Consider the following 26,161-nt stretch of genomic DNA (forward strand, 5'->3'; position numbering starts at 1 on the left):
AGGCACTAACCCTTCACAGTGCTTCACATGTGTTCACAGCACTTGTGATCTTTAACATTACAACCTTCAAGGCACACTTCACACTTCTCTTTTAGAAATACTCTGTAAATAAAGCAAATGTAACAAAGTCTTTATGTTACCAGTAGTCATCCACCCAAAGGCAACCAATAGCACTATCCCTAGAACTTTTAATAGTTTGGGGAAGTGATAAACACATAATAATATAATATGGGATAGAAGTAGGCAGGACTTTTTTGAGCAGGAACACACAGGAACACAGTTTCAGCTGGCTTGGTGTCAGGGGGTGTGGCCCAATATGCAAATAAGTTCCTCTGGGCCTTTTCTACAAAAAAATCCCCTGAAAGTAGGAGAAGTAGAGGCGTGGGCCTCTGTATCAAATTGTGTCTCTGAGAGTGTGATTTGGGTTGAGACTAACAGTCAGGCTTCAGTACTCACTGATCACTGGTGTCTTGGGAGCCTCTGTATCGCTGTCTGATTGGTACAGCTCGGGGGCGGCTGCTGTAGGTGTAGGTTCTGCTAGGTCCAGAAGAGTCATCTTGGCTGTGAACCACTGAGGTTGAGGCCATGCTGTGTGTGAGACACTTTGTGTTCCAAAAGGTTTAGTGAATTCTTAATGGCATTGTTTTGGAATTCCTGGTAGCTGTTGCTATGTGAGATGGAGTTCTAGCATCAACAACAGTTGCCAAGGTAGACTGGTCATGGACCAGCCAGTTCTGCTGGCTACTGGTTATTCCAGGAAAGCATGCTTAAGTCCCTATCTTTCCTACTGAATTTCAACCAGCAGAGTTATCTTTTCCTAAGGCCTTACTTTAGTTTAATGGCTAGCGGTGAGAGACATTTGATGTTAAAGGCAGAAAATACAAACGGTGTCTCTTTCCCCCTTCTCATGGTAGTAGAAACAAATATCACATTAAACTAAACCAGAGATGAGAAAATTTTGCTCTTTAATGGTCCTAAATTGTTGTTTGGTGAAGAGTGCTGCTTCACTCTGCCTAACAGTTGGTCCAGACTTAGAAGGCTCTGATATTTCTCAATGGCTATTTTAAAAGTTATTATATTGTAGCTGGGAACACCTAAAAACTACCGTCCTGCAGATCTCTGAAGAAGTCCTCGGGTTCTCCACAAGGAAGAACAAGGACTGGTTTGATGAGAACAATCAAGAGATCCAAGAATTACTGGCAAAAAAGAGATCTGCCTACCAAGCACATCTTGCTCAGCCCTCCTGTCCTGGGAAAAAAGCAACCTTTCGTGCTGCATGTAGCAACCTCCAGCGCAAGCTTCGAGACATTCAGAACGAGTGGTGGACCAAGCTTGCAGAGAGAACCCAGCTGTGTGCAGACACTGGTGATTTAAGAGGGTTCTACGAAGCCCTGAAGGCAGTATATGGTCCATCATATCAGGCTCAGAGTCCCTTGCATAGTGCAGACGGCCAAGTGCTCCTCACAGACAAGGCATCCATATTGAACCGGTGGTCGGAGTATTTTTAGGTTCTCTTCAGTGCCAACCGCGTAGTTCAAGATTCAGCAATCCACCTCACCCCACTTCAACCGGTGAAAACAGAGTTGGATGAGATCCCCACCCTAGAAGAGACTGTTAAAGCCATCAAGCAACTGAAAAGTGGCAAGGCAGCAGGAGTTGATGGAATTCCACCAGAGATCTGGAAGCATGGGGGCACAGTACTACATAGCTCACTTCACAAAGTACTTGTCACCTGCTGGGAACAAGGCAAATTACCACAGGACTTTCGCGATGCAATCATCATCACCCTATACAAGAACAAAGGGGAAAAGTCAGACTGCTCCAACTACCGGGGGATAACCCTGCTCTCCATCGCAGGCAAAATCCTTGCCAGAATACTCCTGAACAGACTGGTGCCCACCATTGCAGAAGAACTCCTCCCAGAGAGCCAGTGCGGCTTCAGAGCTAACAGGAGCACCACCGACATGGTATTTGTTCTCAGGCAGCTCCAAGAGAAATGCAGGGAACAGAAGAAGGCTCTGTATGTGACTTTTGTCGACCTTACCAAAGCTTTCGATACCGTTAGCAGGAAAGGCCTGTGGCAAATCTTGGAACGTTTAGGATGTCCCCCAAGGTTCCTCAGCATGATCATCCAGCTACACGAAGACCAGCGAGGCCAAGTCAGACACTGCAACGACCTCTCGGAGCCCTTCCCAATAGGCACAGGTGTAAAGCAAGGCTGCGTTCTCGCGCCAACTCTCTTTACGATCTTCTTTAGCATGATGCTTCAAAGAGCCGCAGTAGATCTAGATGAGGACGATGGTGTCTACATCCGCTATCGCACCGATGGCAGCCTGTTCAACCTGAGGCGACTAAAGGCACACTCCAAGACAATGGAAAAACTCATCCGAGAGCTACTGTTTGCTGATGATGCTGCACTCGTCTCCCACTCGGTATCAGCTCTGCAGCATATGACGTCCTGCTTTGCAGAGGCTGCCAAGCTATTCGGCCTAGAAGTTAGTCTGAAGAAGACAGAAGTTCTCCACCAGCCTGCACCCCAGGAAGATTATCACCCTCCCTGCATCACTGTGGGTGAATCAGTTCTGAAGACAGTCCAGCAGTTCAGCTACCTGGGGTGCATCATCTCCTCAGATGCCAAGATCGACAAGGAGATTGACAACAGGCTGGCAAAGGCAAACCGTGCATTTGGCCGACTGCACAAAAGAGTGTGGAGCAACAAGCATCTGAAAAAAGGCACAAAGATCAATGTTTACAAAGCGGTTGTGATGACAACCCTCATCTATGGCTCCGAATCGTGGGTTTTATACCGTCATCACCTGCGACTCCTTGAGCGCTTTCATCAGCGCTGCCTTCGCACCATCCTCAACATCCACTGGAGTGACTTTGTGACCAACACTGAAGTCCTCAAGCGGGCGGAGGTTACCAGCATCGAGGCACTGCTGTTGAAGACGCAGCTGCGCTGGGCAGGGCATATTTCTAGGATGGAAAACCACCGCCTTCCCAAGATTGCCCTGTATGGCGAACTCTCCACCGGCCATTGAAATAGAGGGGCACCAAAGAAGAGGTACAAGGACTCCTTGAAGAAATCCCTTAGCACCTGTCACATCAACCATCACCAGTGGTCTGACCTAGCCTCAGATCGCAAAGCATGGAGGCACACCATCCACCAGGCTGTCTCTTCCTTTGAGAACGCACGCATAGCTGGTCTTGAGGACAAAAGGAGATTGAGGAAGAATCGCACTGCTACAGGACCAACCCTAAATCAGACTTTTCCCTGCAGCCGCTGTGGCCGGACCTGCCTTTCCCACATTGGTCTTGTCAGCCACCAGCGAGCCTGCAGCAAACGTGGACTATTGCACCCTTCTTAAATCTTCGTTCGTGAAGCCAAGCCGAGAAATATTGTAGCTAGTTTTGCTCCTAAAAAGACTTGGTACAGGAAAAAAAAATGAAAGACGCTTTGCTTCAGTTTGAAACTCTATTCTTGCTGCATTGTTATTAGGGTTGCCAGCCACTGGCTACCAACCAGCAGGAGAGGGAGTGGGTAGGGATGTCACTTGCAACAGTTAACCAGAAGTGATGTCACTGCTTTGACTGGATGGTTTAGGATTCCACCAAAATGCTATGGCAGTGTCATCACTGCTGGTTATTCATCAGAAGTAAGATTGCCAGCTGATGGCTTGCACCTGATGTGATTGGGGAGGCTGGTCATGGGGAGTACAGTTGCACTGATGGCATGATGTCAATTTTGGACCAAACTCAGAAGTTATATCGTACCTCTAGGATTCAGCTGAAACTATGGTTTTAACTGAGATTTTCTACTGAATCTAGAGCAGTGTGACAATCCTAATGCTAAATTCAGCCTAGAAATAACATCATTCTGTCACTACAATTGAGTTTTTTCCCTTCCTCATTCCCTACTGACCTACCAAATAGTGGGAGGGGTTAGGAGGCCTGTCTCAGGGAGGTTATAATAGGAGAACTGGGAAACCCTGACGTTAAATTTGCAGATGATACTAAATTGGGAGGGGTTGCAAATACAGTAGAAGACAGAAACGGGATACAAGATGACCTTGACAGGCTGAAAAACTGGGCTAAAACCAATAAAATGAATTTTAACAGGGATAAATGTAAAGTTCTGTATTCAGGTAGGAAAAATACAATGCATGGTTATAGGATGGGGGAGACTTGTCTTAGTAGTAGTATGTGCAAAAAGGATATAGGGAGTGGATCAATAGTGTGATGCGGTGGCTAAAAAGGCAAATGCAATTTTGGACTGTATCAACAGAAGTACAGTGTCCAGATCATGTGAAGTGATGGTATTGCTTTACTCTGCTCTGGTAAGACCTCACCTGGAATATTGTGTTCAGTTTTGGGCACCACATTTTAAGAAGGATATAGACAAGCTGGTCCAGAGAAGGGTGACAAAGATGGTGAGGGGTCTGGAGACCAAGTCCTATGAAGAAAAGTTGAAGGAGCTGGGGATGTTTAGCCTGGAGAGGAGGCGGCTGAGAGGTGATATGATCACCATCTTCAAGTACTTGAAGGGCTGTCATATAGAGGATGGTGTGGAATTGTTTTCTGTGGCACCAGAAGGTAGGACCAGAACCAATGGGTTGAAATTAAATCAAAAGAGTTTCTGGCTCAACATTAGGAAGAACTTCCTGATTGTTAGATCGGTTCCTCACTGGAACAGGCTTCCTCGGGAGGTGGTGGGCTCTCCTTCCATGGAGGGTTTTAAACAGAGGCTAGATGGCCATCTGACAGCAATGAAGATCCTGTAAATTTAGGGGAAGGTATTTGTGAGTTTCCTGCATTGTGCAGGGGGTTGGACTGGATGACCCCGGAGGTCCCTTCCAACTCTATGATTCTATGATCCTATGCCATTGGTGTGACTCCTATTTTCCCACACATTCCCCACCCACCCCTGCAGAACAGAGGGCAGAAGGTTTTGAACTATAGCAGGAGACCTAACAATCCTAATCTATGGTGGACAAGACTGTAATATTGTGAGGCTACATAGCAAAGCAGCCAAGCATCCATCTCATGGGAAACATTCCTCAAGCTCAACCTTTCCTAAGAATATGCCTATTTGTATGTCTATGTAAAAATATCTTCAATTTAGACCTAAGATGGCAACTCCCATGACTATTGCAGGTTGTTCATCTTTCCCACTTCCCCTTCTTACCTTATTTTTCCTAGAGTATAGGCTAGAGCAGGGGTGTCGGACTGATTTGTTATGAGGGCAGGATCTGACATAAATGGGGCCATGTTGGGCCTGACCATGTTCAGTTGGGCCGAGCCATGTCAGGCTGGGCCATGTGTATATCCAGGGCTTTTTTGGTAGAAAAAGTTCAGCAGGAACTCATTTGCATATTTGGCCACACCCCCTGACACCAAGCCAGCTGGAACTGTGTTCCAGGGCCAGATCTAGGGGGGGCAGAGGGGGATGCTTGCTCCAGACGCCGATGGGGGGGGGCGCCAAATTCGTTATGGAGTCCATTGTATTCAATGGGGCCATAAGATAGAATGGCCCATAAGGGGGCATCATTTTTTAATTTTGCCCCCCCCCGGTCCTGTTGTGTTCCTGTGTATTCCTGCTCAAAGAAACCCCTGTGTGTATCTATTTAAGATTAGGTAGTAGAGATATAAATTTTATAAAGAACACAGACAAACACAAATATATAACGTTAGCACTCATTGATCTTATAGGTGCTTTCTTTGTTTCTTTCCCATGGGATCCAGGGAACTTGGCAAAGGAAGCTCTGGCTCTTTTCTTCCTTCCCCAGGGGACCAGGAGGGAGGGTGTCTCAGCAATAGAAGGAAGAGAGGTTTGGCTTAGTAGCTCTGCTGTGTGATTGAGAGAGCCTGGCAAAGCAAGCTTTCCTTCCCCAAGGGAGGAGCCTCAGTCAATGGAGAAAATAGAGGTTTTGCTCTGTAGCTCCTGTGCAATTGAGCAAGCCTTGCAAAGTAGGCTGTTATGCAGAAGGAAGCAAGAGAGAGAGAGAGAAGGAAGCAGATGACAGCCAGTTGCTTGGGGGTCTGATAGGAGCCCTCCAGGGGCCTGACTCATCCCCTGAGCTGCATGTTTAACACCCCTGGGTTAGAGTTATCTCTCTAGTTCATGCGGAAGAAGCTGTCTTTTAAAAAAAATTGTACAAAACCCTGTAATCAGACATTTTCTAAACAAAATATGTAGATGAGGGGATATTTCTATTTTACAACCCCTAAGCATCTTAAAGGAAAAACTTTTTGTAAACATTTACACAAACTTCTTTGGTCTTTAAATTTTCTTTTTGACAAATTTCTTAAGAAGTCACATGTAATGCAACCCCAATGTAGAATCACTGGTTCATACAACTGGTGCCTCTAACGGTTCCTACTAGGCCATGAGTCTGCTGGCAGCCCCATCAGCTTCTGCAGGTGATCACATGGAGGTTGAAATAGGCTCAAGAGCACACCAAACATGTGTGAAACAAGCTTTGTCTCTCCTCCATGCATGCAGTTCTATGTATGAAATGAAGGTCTGATTCTGTGCACATATGCTTGATAGTTTTGCCTCTTTCATGCATTCAAGTCCTTTCAGTTGCCGTCTTGTTAGTCTGAAAACAGATATAATAATCACAGCAAGGAGTAGCATTCTTTCTCTCTGCCTGAAAACAAGAATGGTCTAGAAACAATTGTACTTGAGCTGAACAGGAGATATGAATCAGTAAACACACCATAGCAACCATAACTGTTTTGTCTTTTAACCACAGTGAAGCAGAAAGGAAAGTTTCAAGATCTGGAATGTATGAGTCACCATCTTAAAAGGCAGTAAATAACATTCCCAATCACTCATGCAAAGACCAAATCCATGGAACTATGACATTGGAACTTATATGAGATATGGTAATGTTTAAGAATAAGCAAACAATCCTTGCATCGTGACATTTCTGCTTCAAAAAACACAGATAAAGAACTATCTCCCTGCTGCCTTGTAGCAATGGACAAGTGCTGATGGTATCAACAGAATTTAGAGAAAACAGAACCCCCAGACCAAGACTAGAGGGGCAGCCCAATCCAGACATAAGTGGAGGCCAGCCGTGGCATAACTGCCATGCTGCTAGAAGACTTCCTGAGGATTTCGGCACGCTGGAGCATGGGGATGGGAGAGGCGTAGCTTGCCGTGAGGGAGATGGTCGCCATGGCAACGCTGCTGGCGTAGGCACAAGGGAGGTGGAGGCAGCCAGAGGGGAGGGCCAGCCCACCTCCCCCATTGGCCAGTCCTGGCGCATGCGCCATGGTTCATGACAGTCAGGGATGGGGAGAGGCTGATAGCCATCCCCAACCCACCCACAAACAGAGAATGGAGCCAATGATGGGCAGATCATCACAGACAAAGGTGAGACATCCCACCAACACGGGGAGGGAACAGGAGTGAGGCATGAGTGCACGAGAAGCCTGACTTGGTGGCAAGGAGGGGGTGGGGGTGAGATAAGGCCGCATGGGACCACGTAGAAGCCATCAATCCCCTCACACCCTCCCACTGTCAGCGACTCTGCCAATGGCAGGCAGACAAACAGGAAGTACCAAGTGCAGGAGTTTACTGTCATAGACAGCAGCTGGAATATGTGTCTGGGAGTGAGCAGCCCAGCAGCAGACACCCCCCCCCACCCAGAGACCCCCTGTGTTGCCCTGACGTCCCCTGCCATGTGCACGGAACACCTCCCCCGAGGGCCGCGGAACTCAGAGTGAGTGCCTCAGCCGCAGAACTCTGAGTCCACTTCATCAGTCCTCACTTAGCGCCCTGCGCACAACAGCCCTGTGGGGTCGGGTAGGTTGTCAGCCTGAGCAGGCTGAGGGGCAGCAGTCCCCTCCCCTGTCCAGCCATGCTGGGGGCAGCGTGGCGGCTCATAAACTGTTTCCCCCCCCCAAACCAAGTCTGTCTACCCTCCCAGGCATTCCCTCAGAGAGGCCACTGACAGGAGGGGAGGTTGCCCAGGGAATGTGCAATAGATGCCAAGCAGGAGAGACAACAGAGGGCACAGCTCAGACTTCATTTTTCCAGAACAGAGTGCAACAGTCTCCCTGGTGTGCGTTGGGCAGTCTTGCTGTGGGCGGGGCTCCATTCCGAGCGGTGGGCAGAAACAGCTGAGGGAGTGGGGGGGGGCGGTGGAGCGACACACGTGGAAGCCTCTGTGTTGGAGTCCCACCTGCAAAACAGAGATAGAGATCAAGAGCGCCTACAGGGGCGGCAGCTGGAAAAGCAGGCTGCATTTCAGCCTTGCGCTGTCTTAAAGGGACAGTCTCTGACCCACCTCCTCGCAACAGGGCAGCTGCCACACACACACACACCGTGCCAGGAGCAGACCAAGGGAAGGGAGCAGGCGGCAGCACAGGGGGGAGGGGTCAGCAAATGCCCCCTGCCGGAGCCCACTACCTGGTTCAAGGCCAGAGATGCTCGCACACTGAGCAGTCGAGAGTGAGGAGAGGGGGAGGCTGGGGCGGGGAGACAGTGGAACTTACCCAGCCATGGGCGACAATCCTTGCAAGCAGAGCCTCTGGGAGCAAGGAACCTGTGGAGACCTGGAAACAAGAGCAGTTAGTCTCAGGGGAGAGACCTCTCTCTCTCCCTCTCAAGTCAAAGACACTGTCAAAGCAACCATGCGGTGCAAAACTGTCACCAGCGTGCCTGCTTGTCCCTCACTCTAAGTCTGTATGGCTGGGAGCTTGCTGGCAGAGCTTCCCACCCTACACTCCTCTCCTTAACAACTGAGTTGTGCGAGGCCAGAGCAGAAGTATTTCTAGGAGGGGGGAAGACCACGATTGGGTGCTGGGGAGGGGGCTCATCATCCCGAGGCGCGAGGGGATTGGTGAGGCAATCATGCCGCTCCCTGAGGGGTTTACGAGCTTCCACAGTGGCGGAGGTGACCTTTGTTTTTGGTTTCAATGAGTACCTATGGGACATGCTGCTGTTTTTGCAGGCGTTAAGTTGCACTTCTCGGGCGGGGTGTGTCATGGGCCAAACTGCTCAGGAAGCTGCCTAAGCCTGGTCGCGCCCCCAACTCCACCCCCTCCTCCGCCTGAATGCCGTGTTCTGCCCACGCTTGGGCGCAGCCCTCAGGTGCCGCTGCCCTAGGGTGGAGCGGCGCTCGGGCATCCCCTCGCCCTCGTAACTCCCCCCTGCTGTGGCGGCACCGGTCGTATGTTGGTGCAAACCCTTCCTGCACCTACGTAGCGGCTCATCTGCTCCCAAAAGATTGTGCTGTTAGTTTTCTTCCTGCAACAATTTTTGCTCATGCTAGACTAAGAGACTGAAGCTCTCCCGTCCCCCTCAGGAAGATTTGTATAGACAAACAAGTTTCAGGGTATAAGTTTGTGAGACACAAGTAGGAATGGAGGTACCTGATCCCCTCATCTGATGAAGTGTGTTTAGAGAGCACACAAAAGCTTACATTTGAATAAAACCTGGTTGGTCTTAAAGGCGCAACTTTGTTCAACTACTTCAGACCAACACGGCTGCCCACTTGGATCTATCTACAGCCAGCTTGATTAGAGCAGAGGGGAAATGCTTTTTTATGTACCTGCAGAGACAGTCACACAGACTACTTTATTACCCCTTGGGTGTCATGATTATCTGAGAGGATTAGTTGCCTCAAGCAACAATAGTTCCTAAGGACTCAAAAACTCTGTTAATTATATAGCTCAGCTTGCTGGTTTGAGACCAGTTCATGTATTTGGGTACGTGATTACCTTTGTTGTAGGGAAATAATAAATCAACAGGCTCCTGTCACCTTTTGACTAAAATAAGACAGACATGCAATATCTTGATATGAGTTTGGCATGAAATACTGGTTAAAGGACTGAGCTTTTGCTTCTTTAATAGGTTTTCACTCTTTGTGGAAAACAAGAACAACATCAATCAGTCACAACTCTGATATATGTGTGCTCACACACACATTTAGTATTTCCAGACTTATAAACATCCCTTGGTCAATATAGACAAGATATAATTGAACTCTGAGGTGCAAGGAGTTTTGTAATATCTGAAAAAAACCAAGGGAAATAGAGCAGTGAAGTTCCTCTAGCATGACTAATTATGCCTAGGTAGGAAGAAAATAAACTAGGTGGTGTTCTATTTATAGTATCTTTCATTCCTGAAGTTCCGTGATTAACACATTGAATTGTTTGTTTTTCAGTGTGCCTGTCAGGTGCTGTAAGTTTACATTTCCCAAACACAATAAAGTTTGATTATGAAAAACACATGCAATTATGTGAACTTCTCAGGGAGATGCAATTTGCTATGACTCCCTATTGAGTGTATCTATTACACAGCTGGCAACCCCAGGAGTGAAATGGCCTTAGGAGAGCATGTGACAACTGTGTAACATAGGTTTTATAGATTGTCCAAAGGACTTTTGAAAGTACAGGTTGATGACAAAGCAACGTAGACTGAATGTATAAGCCAAATTTCAGTGTGGTAGCCTTTGGTGTTATTCAGCATATTCAGCAGCCAAACTGTAAAGCTGTTGGGTTTTCTTTTTGTGATCATATCATTTTCATGTCTCACAAGCGTACAGACTTGTGTGTAAACAATATCAACAAGACTTTAAGAGAAATTATTCTTCTATAGTTGCTTTTGCAGACACTGGCTGAATATTTGTAAAGAAACCTTACATTCTCAGGCAAAAAAGTGCTTTATTCTGGTAAAATTAGATTTGAAATAAAATTACTGAAAATATTCTCCTCACACATAATTATCTCCAGTCTATAAACCACTTTGATTCTTAATCAAAGGCTACTGGAAGAGGCTTATATAGCAGTAAAATGCATTATATCTCTTACACGTTCAGAAAACCACTCATAACATGTTCCATTTAGTATAGCTCCTAAATGTAAATAACTCCTGAAGCCTGTTGCAGCCATGAAAAGCCTTCAACAAAGGCAGGAATCACTGACGGTCTCTGCCTTTTTCTGCCCACAACCATTTGCTGTGCTTGCTTGTATATTGTTTTGAGCAGCAGCCTTCTCAGGTTGTGCAAACACATGTTTGCCATAATAATCTAGCAAGAGAGCGCCATCCCTGATGCAAGCTTCCATGTTTTGTTGGACCCCAATGAATTACCGTAAGTTAGCATGCCTTCAGATGTATGTGTGTGAGAGTGAGTGTGTGAAGGGGCACTAGTCATTTGTTGCACAACACAAGAATTGGATTGAGACCTGTCCAGCTACCTTATTGATTTAGCAGTATTAAGAGTATAGTTGGAGCCTCTATCTGGCAGGTTAATGTATGTGCAATGACACCGTACACCGTTCTAAGTACATTGAGATGGGCTCAAGGAAGGACTGTGGTTCTGCAGCAGAGCCTCTGCTTGGTATGAAGAAGGCCTTAGTCTCAACCCCTGGCATCTTCAGTTAAAGGAACTAGCATTAGATGATGCGAAAGACTCAACCAGAGACACCAGAGAGCCACTGCAAGTCTGAGTGCATAATACTTACAGACTGAGGGAATGATCCAGTATAAGGGAATTTTGTGTGTTCATGTGTGTAACTCTGCTTAGGATAGCACTGCAAGTTGCCTAAGGGAGTTCAGGAATCAGTAAAGGGAAACTGGATGTCAGTTTAGATAAATGGAATCTTGTTAATACATGGAAGGGGAGGATGGAAGGAGAATTTTTAGAAGTGGAAATTTTTGGGCAGAGCATCGTGTTTGTAGTAGTTTTCCCACAGGGTCTAATTGTTGGATAAATTTAGCAAATATTTGTATTCAGCAGCAATATACCTCTGATTACCAAGTGCACAGGAGAAAGAACAGAATATGGCTATTTTCATCATGCTGACTTTGTGAGCTTTAGCAGATATAGATCTGAAAGTCAGCATATGAAGATAGAATACTGGACTATATGGACTTTGGTCTATTTCTGAAAGACAATTCTTACATAGCTTTACAATGTAACCCCAATCTTTATAATAATAACACCAATTATTGCTTAGTACACAAATGCTTAACCCCCATGCCCCATCGAGCCAGAAAAGATGTTCCAAGCAGGAATAATAAATTACTAGAATGCTTATGGATAGGGTTGCCAGGTCTGACTCAGGAAATATCTGGGGACTTTGGGGTTGGAGCCAGGAGCAAGATTGTGACAAGCATGACTGAACTCCAAAGGGAGTTCTGGCCATTACATTTGAAGGAATTGCGCTCCTTTTAAATGCCTTCCTTCCATTGGAAATAATGGAGGATAGGGGCACCTTCTTTTGGGGCTCATAGACTTGGACCCCATGGTCCAGTCTCTTTGAAACTTGGAGGTTTGTTAGAGGAGAGGCACCAGATGCTGTGTTGAAAATTTGGTATCACTACCACAAAAAACAGCCCCTCCAGAGCCCCAGATAACCACAGACCAATTCCCTATTATACACTATGGAGACTGGCCCCCATAGGGAATAGTGAAGCGCCCAGCAGACATTGTCCTTCCCAACTCTGCTTTCTGATAACCCTCCAAACTAGGGGATCCTGTGCCCCCAACTGGGGATTGGCAACCCTGTAATTAGGGATAACCTGGAGAAACAGAAAGTGGACCCTGTGCTTTCTGAGTGGAACTGTATCAAACTATTGAGGTCTATTTCAGCAGGAAACAAAATTTAAAAGGAAGTGGGTGAAACTGTGTAACTGAATAATGCAAAAACAGATGAAGCAGTGCATTGAAAAAAATTCTGCTTTGGTTTAAGGCTGGATGGGCTACAAGTATCTTCATAGCATGCTGCTCCCATGTATTCAGATACTTTAATTTTTGGGATAATATCTACATTTTTAAGAAGAACTTGTAAGGGGAAATATCACATGATGTGGGATATATATGAAAAAAGATGGATACCACTGTCAGTTGCTTAGCTTTAGAAAGTTTTAAACTTCATAAACATTGATAACTACATATGAATCCATTATATACAAAGACTATACATTAATATTAAAATTCATATTTCCTGTGACACAAAAAAAACTACCTTTGGGGAAAGGTTTACACAAATGAGCTTATTTTGGTTATAGTAATATTTGGCAAGAACCGTTTGTTTAAGTCACAACATATATTACACATAGGATTCCTTTGCACATTGTATGTGGTCAAAGGTTGGTTGACTACACCGCCGTGTTAAATATTCTTGTTTATTCTTCTGATAAGACCCAGACATTGTCCTCAGGCGGTAGACTTGAGGGGTGAGTGGCAAATTAGCTCGGGAATGTATTCCAATAACAACATCCATGGCTTGTGTTTTGTCCTTAGGATTACTGATCACAGAGAGCTTGTCATTAAATATGTCCTTATGCACTTTGTTTGGAATCTCTCTGTTTGGCCTTGGACATTGAGTCTGAGAGTCTGAGTGAACTCTTGTTGATCTCATATTTTGAATAGTTAGGCTAGTGTATGAAGGAAGTCTAGCAGCTGAGCAGTTTTTGATAGCCTCTTTGTAGGATGGTGGCTTTCCTGGATTTTTCTGATCAACAAATCGAAATACCTCATCTGCTGAAAAGAAACGGGGTCTCAGTTGACATCCCACAGGCACTGGATTGTAGCTGTTTGCGCAGGTTCCTTGACTTATTCGACAGGAAAGCTCTCTCTGTCTCTTGGAGTCTTTTTTGAAACTGCCTCTTTGGAAACCAATGATGCTGCAACTTTGGGTTTTAGTTAGTTCCTTCTTGCGGGTCACCATAGAAAATGACATTGAATGTTTTCTGAGCTCTTGGTAGGATGTGTTACTTCCAACAGAAGTCTTAGTAGAGAAAGACAGGGGCTGAGTAAAAGCATTTTTGTTGGAAATGGAAGGTGACGTCAATGGTGAGCTGGTGAAGACAGAAGAGTCAGAAGCTGGTGAAGAACTATCTAGTGAACTGTTGGAGGATGTTCTATGAAAGGAATTGGTTGACAATTCTGAACACAAATGACTTCTTATAGTTAGGTTTGGTGGCTTTTGATTCCTACAAATGTTTGGTTTGGTGATTTGCTTTCCAAGCCCTTGACACTTAAGTCCTAATTCCTTCTGTTGAACAAAGTTCTCCTCACTTTTGGTTAGCTTCTGGGTTCTCATATTGCCTTCTTTATAGGCCTGAGAAGAAGACATGTCTGGCTCAGAATATCTCCTATTCAGTTGACTTATAAATCTTGTAAAAGGTGTCAGAGAAGAGGCAGAGGCAGTCTGGGTTTGGTGATGGGACTGTAGCTCTGTACTGCTCAGCCTACTGGCTAGCCCCTTAGCTTCTTGTACATGTTTGTCCTGGAAATCACTGGAATCACAGTCTCCTTCAAAGTCTGTGCTGTCATAGGCTGAATCATTTTGCTTGCCAGGAGATAGCATTTCTGTGGGATGAAAATAAAATTGTAGGCTTTGGTTTGGATCATTTAAATTCAGTCTTTATAAATAAGCCAAGCTTCATTAAAAACAACACCAAAAATGCCCGTGTGTTATGTATAAATACTAATAGAGAAGAAGAGTGATACAGCTAAATTCTATCTGACTTCTAGATAGCCCAGAGAGACAAAACCTGAAGTTCTTATGGTTTTCCTGTAAACTGCAAGACTAGGCTTCCCAAATCCCCCGCCTGGGTGGGGGACCCCCGATTTGGAGCCTCCTCCCCCCGCTTGCCAAAAATCTGGAAAGTGTGTGGGGGAATGGCGGCCCTACCCACCTGCCCGAGACAAGACGAGCCGAGCGGGCCTCTGGCTGGGTTGGCTGCCGACCGAGGTCTTGCACCGCGCGGGTGGGGTGGGCTGGAGCTGGGCGCTCCTTCTCAGAGCCCTTTTCTCTCTGGTGGCGGCCGCACAGCTTCCCTTCCTGCCTCAGCCCGGCTGGCTGGGGGCTCTTCCGCGCCCTGGTGGTGGAGCGCCGGCTGTCCCCGGAGGGAGGGAAGTGCGCATGTGGGCCTCTTCTGCAGCGGCCCTTTGCTTTTGCAGGCGCTGCACAGACAGAGAGCAGTGGGCGGGTCTTTGCCTGCAGCCGCTTGCCCGGCCGTGTTCTCCCCGCCCCCCCGGGGCCAGTGGCAGGCCCAGCCAGGTGGGCGTCTGGCCAGGGTGGCGGGGCGAAGGAAGGCTGTCTTCCTATGGGCCTCTCCAGGAGCCGAGCTGCCCTCTCGCTTGGAAGCCACCTGGGCCTCGCCAGCCCCTGCACCCGGGCGCCTACTTGGCACCCCCCTGGCCCTTCTGAGCGCGCAGTCGTTCTGCGGGGGGAGAGAGGCCAGCCGCCGCTGCCTTCCCTGCCTGCAGCTGCTGCCCAAACCCCCTAAAGTTCCCTGGCCCGGCTGGGGTGGCAGGTGAAGAGCAGCGGCCCTGGGCAGGCTTTGCGATCCTTGTGACATCACCAGCTCCATCCCTTGCAGTCAGAGCAGCTGTGCCAAGGAGAAAAAGCAGTGCTGCTGCCCGCGGAGCAAGGGGCTGCGCACCACCCCGGAGCTTGGAAATGACATTTTAAAAGGTATGCTATCCCTTTAAATGTGATGGCCAGAACTCCCTTGGAGTTCAATTATGCTTGTCACACCCTTGTTCCTGGCTCTGCCCCCAATGTCTCCTGGCTCCACCCCCAAAGTCCCCAGATATTTCTTGAATTGGACTTGGCAACTCTATGCAAGACAATATTCAACAGATTTTTTTTTAAATCAAATGCCATGTTGTAGGGTTAGAACTACTAACAAATACAAATTTAGAAAGTGTTGTCAAGTCACAACTGATTCATGACAGCCCTGTAGGATTTCCAAAGCAAGAGGGATTCAGAAGTGGTTTGCCATTGCTTGCTTCTGCTTAGTGACCCTGGACTGCACTGGTGGCCTCCCATTCAAATACTAACCAGGGCCAGCCCTAGGGCTGCCAGGTCTGTGTTGGAAAATACCTGGAGACTTTGGGAGTGGATCCAGGAGAAGGAGGACCTTTGGGAGAGGAAAGACCTCAGCATGGTACAGTGCCATAGAGTCCACCCTTCAAAGCAGTCATTTTCTCCAGGGAAGCTGATGTCTGCCAGCTGGAGATCAGTTGTAAAAGTGAAAGATCTCCAGACCCCACCTGGAGGCTGGCAACCCTAGCCAACCCTGATTAGCTTCTGAAATCTGAAAATGTTACTTTTAACCAAAGCTCACATTGGGATTTCAATACCACAGAGACAAGTCTGCAAAAATATTTTTTTTATTTCTTTCCCCCTGTAATCCCATGATTTGCAACTCAATTACTCCCTGATCAGCTTCCATTATATAAAATTTAATTATCAGACAGTATTACATCAATATCAACTATCCCTCAGCTGGCATTCAACTCTTACTTAGGATCCCTTTTCTTCATTCACTTTGATACCAAAGAAAGCACTAAACACAAGCTGTAGCCCCATTAGCAGATTCCAAGAACCTAAGTTACTTCCCTGTCTCTTCACTCCCATATGAGAGCAGCCTCAATGATTAACATTTAAGTTCCTCATGTGAGCTTGTGAGGTATCTGCATAGCATTTGGTTCCAGCTTTGTGGCTTCCCAAGCAGTTAATAAAATATTTAATTACACTAGCCTTGTATGACTGAATCAAGGTTTTGGTATAGTTACCAGGGGCTACCAATGAAATCCTAGCACATTGCAAGATATTTATTCTTCCAAAAATATGGTTAATCAAATGCTGATCCAAACTCTTTAAAAGACCCTTAATGAATATAGTACATCTGTAGGCTAGAGTACCTGACTTGTCCAGGGAATCAACATCAGAGATACTGAATAGCAAAGAGTTGTCTTCTCCAAATATATCAGAGCAGTTATCAATAAGGAATTCCACCAGTGTCTTCACCTATGCAAATCAAGCAAGTATATTTGTGTTATTCAGGCCTTGGTCTTAGGTTGTATCATAATAACACTAGATAGAATGTAGTAACTATAGTTTATGATCTTGCTTTTGTGCTGCATTTGATGATGATGATATTGGATTTATATTCCACCCTCCACTCTGAATCTTAGAGCGGCTCACAATCTCATCTTCCTCCCCCACAACAGACACCCTGTGAGGTAGGTGGAGCTGAGAGAGCTCTCACAGAAGCTGCCCTTTCAAGGACAACCCTGTGAGAACTATGGCTGACCCAAGGCCATTCCAGCAGCTGCAAGTGGAGGAGTGGGGAATCAAACCCGGTTCTCTAAGATAAGAGTCCATATACCTAACTACATCAAACTGTGTAGTGGTTAAATGTGCACAGTTGCACAGGCTGAGCTGGTTTTATCAGTTCCAGCTTCATGTGCTGACCGTAGCAGAATTGATTAGATTCTGGCATCACAACTGTTGCTTTTTAAGAAATTGCCATGGTACAATAGCTAAAATTTTCCTAGAATGGTGCAATTTACTGGTTTAGGTCTTACATTTTTGCAAAGCTTGTGCTTATACGCCTGTGGGTATGAACATAATGGCTTTACAATTCTGTGAGAGTAGCGGGGAATAAAACCAAACAAACCTTCTCAGTTAGTTTTTTCTGTGCTTCCAGTGGCAGATGTTGGTTGTGATCTGGACTCAGGATGCTGGGCCCAATACAGATTGCAAGATTGTTGGAATTCATTTTGTTGACTGCTGAGTTTTGGCTAATGTGATGTAGCACACTGAGGAGATGCTTGAGCAAAACAATGTTAGGCTGAGGTAGTTTGCCTGCAACCCTATCAAAGTGAACAAATGAAAAAGGAACAGTCAACCTCAGAAACTTCTCCTTTTTTCTTTTAGTGCATTTCAAACACATTTGTATAGATGATACTTCCTCTAAAATGGAGAAATATTTATTTCAAGCAGTTGCACAAAATTCCCATTCAAAAGTCCCTGTGTAATGGATGAATGTGTTTGAAACTGGTTAACCACAAACTATCGACAGATACTCAGCAGTGTCATATGCCAAGTGTCATATGTTGATTTTTAAATCAATGTCATAAAACAAAATGCATCAACATATAACTGGAGATAAGTTAAGGCAGGCAATTCCTGGCCTGCATTTGGTTCTTTTCCATTATGCAGTCTTTATGTTTATTCTATATAAATCCAATAAATTCCATATAAATCATAAATTCTAAATGGTTGGCTATTTCTCTCCCCGTCCAATTCAAAATGTAATTCAAATTTTGGATAGCCAATATAGCCAGTGCAGCATTGTAAAGACTCTCTGACCTCAGTGGGGTTTAAGAATACTCAGCTTTTGAATTCATGTGCTGAGATTTTGAATTCATATGCATTCCATGCCCAAAACAATACAAATCTGTCCATTTCAATGAAATGTGGACAAATGCACCACTGCCCAATAAGAGGCTTTACATTGTTTTACAGCTTTATCCTTATCATGGTTACTCAGTACTAAGTCCCATTGAATTCAGTTGGTCTGTATATTTAGGAAAGTGGCTAATGCAATGTTAAGTTTTCATTAGGCTTGCATTTTTGTTTTGAAAATTTTCATTGGGGTAGTATGTGAAAATGTTTTTAAAAAACCCCTCTTTCTTGCACTTTCTCATACATTTTGGTGCACTTCTTTGCAAATCATCTCTTAAGCGCCAGCTATTTCTTTTACTTGAAAGAGTGTCTTTGCTGTATGATTTTAACTATCCATCTACAATGCCAATTAGATTTGCCCATACTCTGCATGAGGGAAAAGAAGAATGTCTATCCTCACTGCCCATGTCCTGTCTTATCAAATGACTAATGGGGACATATTTCCTCCCTCATTAGTAGCACTTTCCACCCACAAACAATTTCACACTCTTCCACAAAGGAGCAAAAGAAAACAGAGAGTACACCCCTCTGGAGTCATGAGATTTCTCTTAGTAAAAATGAAGGATGACATTGTTAAGTTGCAATTATAAACAGACTTAATTAGCAGTAAATTCAGCTGAGACAAGTAGAATTTACAAATGCTAGTAAAGGAAATATGGGAAGGCTATAATTCTAAATTTGTTGTTGTTCAGTTGCACAGTCGAGTCTCACTCTTTGCGACTCCATGGACAAAGTCACGCCAGGCCCTCCTGTCTTCTACTATCCTCTGAAGTCTGCTCAAATTTGTGTTAGTTACATCAGTAATGCTGTCCAGCCATCTCATCTTTTGTCGTCCCCTTCTTCTTTTGCCTTCTGTCTTTCCCAGCATCAGGGTCTTCTCCAGTGAGTGCTCCTCATTTGGTGGCCAAAGTCTTTGAGTTTCAGCTTCAGCATCTGACCTTTCAGGGAACAGTCAGGGTTGATTTCCCTTAGGACTGACTGATTTGATCTTCTTGCAGTCCAAGGGACTCTCAAGAGTCTTCTCCAGCACTACAGCTCAAAAGCATTTATTCTTCTGCACTTGGCCTTCCTTGTGGTCCACCTCTCACAGCCATACATTATTACTGGGAATACCATCACTTTGACTATACAGACTTTTGTTGTCTCAACTTTTTATTATACTGCCTAGGTTCGCCATAGCTGTCCTCCAAAGCAGCAAACACATTTTAATTTCTAAATACATGCATTTAAAAATGATTTCCACTGGAATCAATGGGTCTTTAAAACAAGTGAGTGTGTTTAGCATTAGTGTCCCATAGTGTTATAATCTGGAGACAAACAACAAGAAACAAATATGAAGATGGAGTGCTTACTTTTTAATTGCATCTACTCTTTCATGATGGTTTATTTTCTCCAATGCTGTCATCCACTCATCATAAAGTTCAGATAATAACAATTTCTGGGGGATGTTTCTGAGGAAATCCTGCATTGGGATGAACTTAACTTTAGCATGTAGGCATATTGTAAGCAGTACCAGCCCTAGGGTGCATGGTGCTCCAGGAAGGCTCTCTGCCTGCCGCCACCCCCCCCCCCCCGCTGCTGCCGGCAGAACCAGAAGTGAAGGGGGAGCAAAGCCTCTTCCAGCTCTCTCTTCAAAGAATGTTCAGATGTTGGCTGCCTCAAAGCCGGTAGGGCTGATCTTCATTGCGGTGTGCTCCTCTGATTGCGTGGGGGGGGGGGGCGGCGGAGTATGGTGCGGCAGAAGGGAAGGGAAGGGAGGGGGCTGGCGATGACAGTGGCAGGAGCAGCGGTGGCGGTGGGGGGGGAGAGGCAAATTTAGGTGTTTGTCTTGGGCACCGGGAGGCGGGGAGCCCAATTCGACCCCCCTCCCAGCACCCTAGGCAACCGCCTAGTTTACCTAGGGGGTGAGCTGGCCCTGATTGTAAGCAAACATTTCTTCCCATTCCACCCCACCCCCTCGGTGGGGTAGGGCGGGATATAAATCGAATAAAATAAAATAAAATAAATAAAATATTTGGGAAACTGACAGCTATAGCAAGAAACCCAGTGAACATACCTTAAAAATCACTGCCAGCAGATGGACAGGTTCACTGTCTAAGACCACTTTCCCTCCAGCATTTAATTCTTCTTTCAGCTCCTTGCGTGCTTTCTCATTGGCAGCTTTTCGGAATATTCCTTCAGTGGAAGGCCCTTTCAGGTAGAGAATTGTAAGGATGTCCTGCAAGTAATATCACAAGAACAAAAGAAAGGTTACATTTTAGAAAGTCTAGGTCTGAGTCCAGTTGCACTTTAAAGACCAATATGATTTTCAAGGCATAAGGTTTTGAGAGAAAAAGCTCACTGATGAATGGAGCCTTGACTCTTGAAAGCTTAGCTGTCTAAGGTGCTACAGGATTCAAATCTAGATCTTCTACAGCAGACCATCATTACCTTGTGAAACTGTCATTTTAGAAAGAAACACAAAACTTAACAAAGTGTAATATAATTTACTTATCTGACTTTCAACTGTGTTTGTAAAATAGGATACTATCTACTAGATCAGCATTTCCCACCCTTTAGGTTCTGTCACAAAAGGGGATAGTGAAATCTATGAAAGTCAGTCCCAGTCTTTGGCAGTTTTATAGATTTGGGCTTGTGATGCTTGTTGAAGTGGATCACCAAATCTAGTAAATTTGGACTTGTGGGTCACCATGCCAAAAAAGGTTGGGAACCACTTTACTAGATTTTGTTTCCAATAAGAACTAGAGAAAGTTTCATCTTCCTATTTAATTAGATCTACTCTTCAGCCTGTTCCTTTCAATCTGAGCTGCATGCCAGAGACAAGCAGGTCTATGTGCCCTATTCCATGATAATATTCCAGAGAATATTCCATGGTCTAGGCGGACCACAGGGAGGTGCTTGAGAGCTGACTGACTAACAGCCAGTGCTGGGTCAAATTGGCCCAAGTCATCCTTGCATCCTCCCCTTTCAGCCAGGCACAGATTGCTTCCCCAGCCCACTGCTGGGACCCTGCCTTCTCTGCTTGCTGCTTTTTAGCCCAGCATGCTCTTTCTTCAGCCTCTGTTCCCTTTCCCTTAATGCTCTCTCAGATTCCCCCCCAAGTATAATCATTCTCTTTGTAAATCAGAAAATGTGAACCAGTTTTATGCAGCATAAATATATGGAAATCATTTTCATGTATAATTGATTTTTATTTGGGAGCTTGAATTTCTTTGGCACAAAACCTGATTGATTTTGTCAGAGAATATGAACATTCCCCAACTGAACTTCTTGTGGACCATGAGGAAAAAATGAGGCTCATCAGAAAGAAAATCCCAGTGTTGTTTAGCTTTGTGATTATTTGCAGGGGAGAACAGCACCTGTAGAAAGTGACAACATCCCACAGTTTGCTCACCAATATTGGTTTGGGGAGTATGTCCTCTTCAGTGCAGACCACTGACAATGGCTGATCAAACAGAGAAGGCTTCAGGTCACCTTCCAGGTGTCCCAGGGTCTCTGACCCAGTGAAGGTTTGTCTTAGTACAAATGGCCAAGATATCACTTTCTTTCTTTTCTTGTTACTATCTGTTGTCAAAAAAAGGAAGCAAGAACTTGTTAACAGTGGGCAATGTCAACATTAGAGTTCTACTGCACAATAGAATTTAGTAAATTTACAGGCACACACTAAGCTAGCAACCTTTTATAATGGAGTTAAGGAACACAGATTTTGTTAGGCAGAATTCCTAAGTCTAAGGTTTATTAAATGATACAGTTAAAAACTCACCAATCAGATGACATAGCCCATCTTCACCATCACATGGCTCCAGCAACTGACATTTCTTGATGTCAGCCTGGAAGAAACAATAATACTTCACAATGGAGCCACTTAAAGATTAATCAGGTTGGCATGTATCTATGCAACATATGGCTATTAAGAAACCTCAGTTATGTCTGCCTTCTTAAAAATGAGGAAAGACAGATTTCTCGAAGAAACTGAATATTTTTTGATGGGAACCTTTTAACTTCCACATATCAACAATAGGCAACGTAATTTGCAAGCAGGTCCTATCTTACCACCTTTCTTGATGTCTCCTTGAACAGCAGCTCCCTATTCTATATGGCAAACTTCTCCTACTCTTTGCTACATCAAAAAGAGAGATTTTTTTGTTTCATCTGGTGTACCACAAATAACTGTTATTAATTCCCTTCTAGTGTTGTTTGTTTACATGTCTAATTTAATTTTATAACAGTAACTGCATTTTAATTATCTAAATATGTTAATATTTTATGTTTGCCACCTTGTGAACCCTAATTGGGTGGAAAGGTGGCATTAAAAGAAGGAAGGAAGGAAAAAGAAAGAAAGAAAGAAAGAAAGAAAGAAAGAAAGAAAGAAAGAAAGAAAGAAAGAAAGAAAGAAAGAAAGAAAGAAAGAAAGAAAGAAAGAAAGTCAAAGATCCTATAGGACTAAAGCAAACTTTTCACATGAGCATCAGCAGCTCTTTGAATCCTAGTCACAAGTCTATGTAAGGCTATCATCAGCTTTCTAAACGAACAACATTATGAAATGGATCTCATTGACTAATGAGGCTTTGAAGAAAAGCTGTTTAGGCATTAAGCATTAGTAGGATACAAACTGAAGCCTTACAACTCATTAAATAAATAATGATTCACCCAAGCACATCACTTTCACTTCACTGGAACTTCTGTGGTAGTAAGGGTACTCTGCAGCTCACTCCTAAAGAATCTTCTTACAGAATTGTTTCCAAGTAGCTGGAGTGGAGTAGGGAGGGACAGTGGCTCAGTGGTAGAGAATTTGCTTGGTAAGCAGAAGGTCCCAGGTTCAATTCTCGGCATCTCCAAAAAGGGTCCAGGGAAATAGGTGTGAAAAACCTCAGCTTGAGACCCTGGAGAGCCGCTGCCAGTCTGAGTAGACAATACTGACTTTGATGGACCCAGGGGGGTCTGATTCAGTATAAGGCAGCTTCATATGTTCATATGAGTGTGGATTGCTTTCAACAGGACACTATTTACAGTACTGACAATGCCATCATAAGAACAGTTTTCTTGGAGTAAACCCCAGTGTACAGACTTGACTAAGATTCTGAGAAAGCCTGGTTATTTATTTATTTATAATTTATATACAGCCCTTCCCTGACTTCACAGGACTCAGGGTGGTTAACAATGACAGAAATACAATATAAAACAAAAATGAAAACAGTTGATTAAAATTTAAAAAGTTGGTTAAAATTAAAACAGTTGGTTAAAATTAAAAAACTTAAAATTAAAACAGTTGGTTAAAATTAAAAAACTTTAGATGGTGCCAAAATACATACAATGTGTATTATTGTCTTGTAAGCGAGAGAGAGCAAAGGGGGAGGGGAGTGCCAGATAAGATGGTACTTGTTGCTGTCCTCAACCAAAAGCTTAGTGGAACATCTCTGCCTTACTTGCCCTGCAGAACTGCATAAGGTCTCACAGGGCATGGATGTTATCTGGCAGAGAGTTCTACAAGGTAGGAGCTGGCTCTGGTCAAGGGTGTCTTTAGGGCTAGGGATCATCAGTAGGCGGTTTCCAGCAGAGCATAAAGCTCTTCAGGGGACATACCAGAGGAGGCAGTCCTGAAGATACATAGATCTTATGCAGCTCAAGGCCTTAAAGGTCAATACGAAAACCTTGAACCTGACCTGGTACTCCACTGGGAGCCAGTGCAGCTGGCACAGCACAGGTTGAATGTGTGCGGTCTGTGGTGTCCCAGTCAGGGCTCATGCTGCTGCATTCTGGACCAGTTGGAGTTTCTGGATTAGTCTCAAGGGCAGGCCAGCATAGAGCAAGTTACAGTAATCCAATCTGGAGGTGACTGTTGCATGAATTACTGTGGCTAAATCAGGGCAAGACAGGAAAGGGGCAGCTGCCTAGTCTGGTGCAGCTGATAGAATGCCAGTCCTTGATCTGGACCTCCATGGATAAGGAGGTATTCAAGACCATGCCCAAACTTGTGGTGGTTTGCACTGGTATTAAAGGTGCACTGTCAAGAGTGGGAAGCTGGAACCCTAATCCTGAGTCTCCTCCACCCAGCTACAGAAGTTCCATCTTAGTTGAATTCAATTTCAACCGTTCCCCAACCATCCCACCATGGCCTCCAATCCCTTGGTCAAATTTTGTAGGGGGGTGGGGAGTCTGGGTGGCCATCCATCAACAGATACAGCTGGATTTCATTAGCATATTGATGACACCCCAGCTCAAAACTCCATGCCAGCTGAGCAAGGGGGTACATATAGATGTTAAACATTAGGAAGAGGATTGCCCCCTGAGGGACCCTGGATATTAAGGGAAACCTAGTTGACATCCTCCCCCCTAGTGCCACCCTCTGTCCCCAGCTTTGGAGAAATGAAGTAAGTCATTGTAAGACCACCCCATAAACTCCTATGTTGGCAAGGTGGTGGGTCAAGAGGTCATAGCTGACCTTGATCCAACTGACTGCAGAGATAATCTATGAGGGCTACCAATGCAGTCTCCATCCAATGGCCAGGGTGGAAGTTGGACTAGAATGGGTTAATGAGATTAGAATTGCTCTTTGAAAATTTTTGACACTTATGACCATACTTTGAAATAATATTTCAGCACAATAACTAATCAAGGACCACATATTTCAACATTAACGATGACAACAAGGAACAACCATCACGATCATGTTCCCACTTCTCCATCAGTTGAGATCAATAGAAACACTCCTGACTATAATTTTACAGAGGCAGAACTAGCTTGGCATAAATTCAGGGGCAGAGGATCAGTAAACAGTTTGAAGTTTATTTACCTCTGACTGGCATGCAATCCATGTCTCCATATCACTTGCATTTAAGGTTTTGGGCTACAAAAACAAAACAAAGGGAGGTTATGCTGAAAACCAGTTCAACTATTTATGTTAAAATACTGTAGGGTTTAGATAGAATAATATTTGGAAAAGGACACTCACTGTGTTGGAGCTACCTAGCACCTTCATCAGGAACTTAGCTGATGGAACTTGCTGATTTTTTTCTCCCTCGTTGGTTTCTCTTGTTTGCCTGTGTAGAATTGAGAGGCAAATATTAGCAATATCCACTCAAGCATTTCTACTTCTTGCTGCAAAATCAGAGTGTTATTCTGAAAAAAGTTAAGTTTGATTTAGTCTAGGCTTCACTTCCTATTGTGTACACAATTATTTCATTGATCACACTTCACCTCCTGTCAAACAAGCCTCTTGGAAAACTACAAAGATCTAACAGAGGCAAAAGTGAGATGAAGATATACACCAAGAAGAGCAATCTTCCTTTCAAACCACCTTCAGCTCTCTAGAAAACAATAATCTGTCTCCAGAAGTCAAACTCTGAATGATGAGGAAACTATCCCTCATACAAGTGTTCTCTCTGCAGCATACTGTACAAACATCATTCGGCAAATTAAATAATGTAGTTCAACCACTAAGTATAATGCATAGTAAACTTTAAAGCATGGGAATGCCGTAATATTAACAGACAACTATTTCATGTACTTGAAAACAACAAAGAAAAGTAAGCAGGACGTACAAGGAATTTATAGCAGTTTATGAGACTGTAACCTTCTACTGGTGGTAACTTGTTCAGCTGTACAGGGCAGTTTTGTCTGGCAACTTGTCCTGAACATCTTTCTGGTACAGATTTTCAAAGTTCAGGCTTACCGGAGAATGGTATCCACCCAGAGTTCTTTCACATCGAGCAAACTGTAGAGAAAAGGAGAACCAGCATGATGCTCTGCTGTGACTAATGTGCCAGAGGCAGAGATGGGGAGACGGAACAGTTTAGCATCACATGTGCTGCATTCTAAATGAGTGGTGGCGGGAGGTGGAAATTCACAGCATAGTAGAGACAGGAAGGAGCGTCAGGGTTTGAATGCAGAGGTACTGTGACTGATGCTGTAGTACTTTGGCTTCCTCTTTCCT

The 26,161-nt window shown here is 44.6% G+C and overlaps 2 protein-coding genes across 2 annotated transcripts in view; both read right to left on the bottom strand.

Moving 5' to 3' along the window:
• The window catches only part of RSPH3 (radial spoke head 3), a 47,268-nt gene extending 46,650 nt beyond the window's left edge, over nucleotides 1-618 (bottom strand). The window contains exon 1 of the mRNA XM_060241600.1: nucleotides 457-618. Within this exon, the coding sequence (XP_060097583.1) occupies nucleotides 457-587 (131 nt within the window). The 5' untranslated portion in view covers nucleotides 588-618. The remainder of the gene's footprint in view (nucleotides 1-456) is intronic.
• Nucleotides 619-13,068: 12,450 nt separating this feature from the next.
• On the bottom strand, nucleotides 13,069-26,035 carry TAGAP (T cell activation RhoGTPase activating protein). The gene is made up of 10 exons (XM_060241521.1): nucleotides 25,901-26,035; nucleotides 25,181-25,268; nucleotides 25,022-25,075; nucleotides 21,992-22,058; nucleotides 21,623-21,792; nucleotides 20,285-20,446; nucleotides 19,581-19,690; nucleotides 17,438-17,633; nucleotides 16,680-16,785; nucleotides 13,069-14,333 (listed from the first exon to the last, which is right to left on the bottom strand). The coding sequence occupies exons 2-10, from the start codon at nucleotides 25,205-25,207 to the stop codon at nucleotides 13,069-13,071; spliced, it is 2,157 nt and encodes a 718-aa protein (XP_060097504.1). The 5' UTR covers nucleotides 25,208-25,268; nucleotides 25,901-26,035.
• Nucleotides 26,036-26,161: the final 126 nt, after the last annotated feature.

The sequence above is a fragment of the Heteronotia binoei genome, chromosome 1, assembly GCF_032191835.1.
Source record: "Heteronotia binoei isolate CCM8104 ecotype False Entrance Well chromosome 1, APGP_CSIRO_Hbin_v1, whole genome shotgun sequence".
Classification (NCBI taxonomy): Eukaryota; Metazoa; Chordata; class Lepidosauria; order Squamata; family Gekkonidae; genus Heteronotia; species Heteronotia binoei.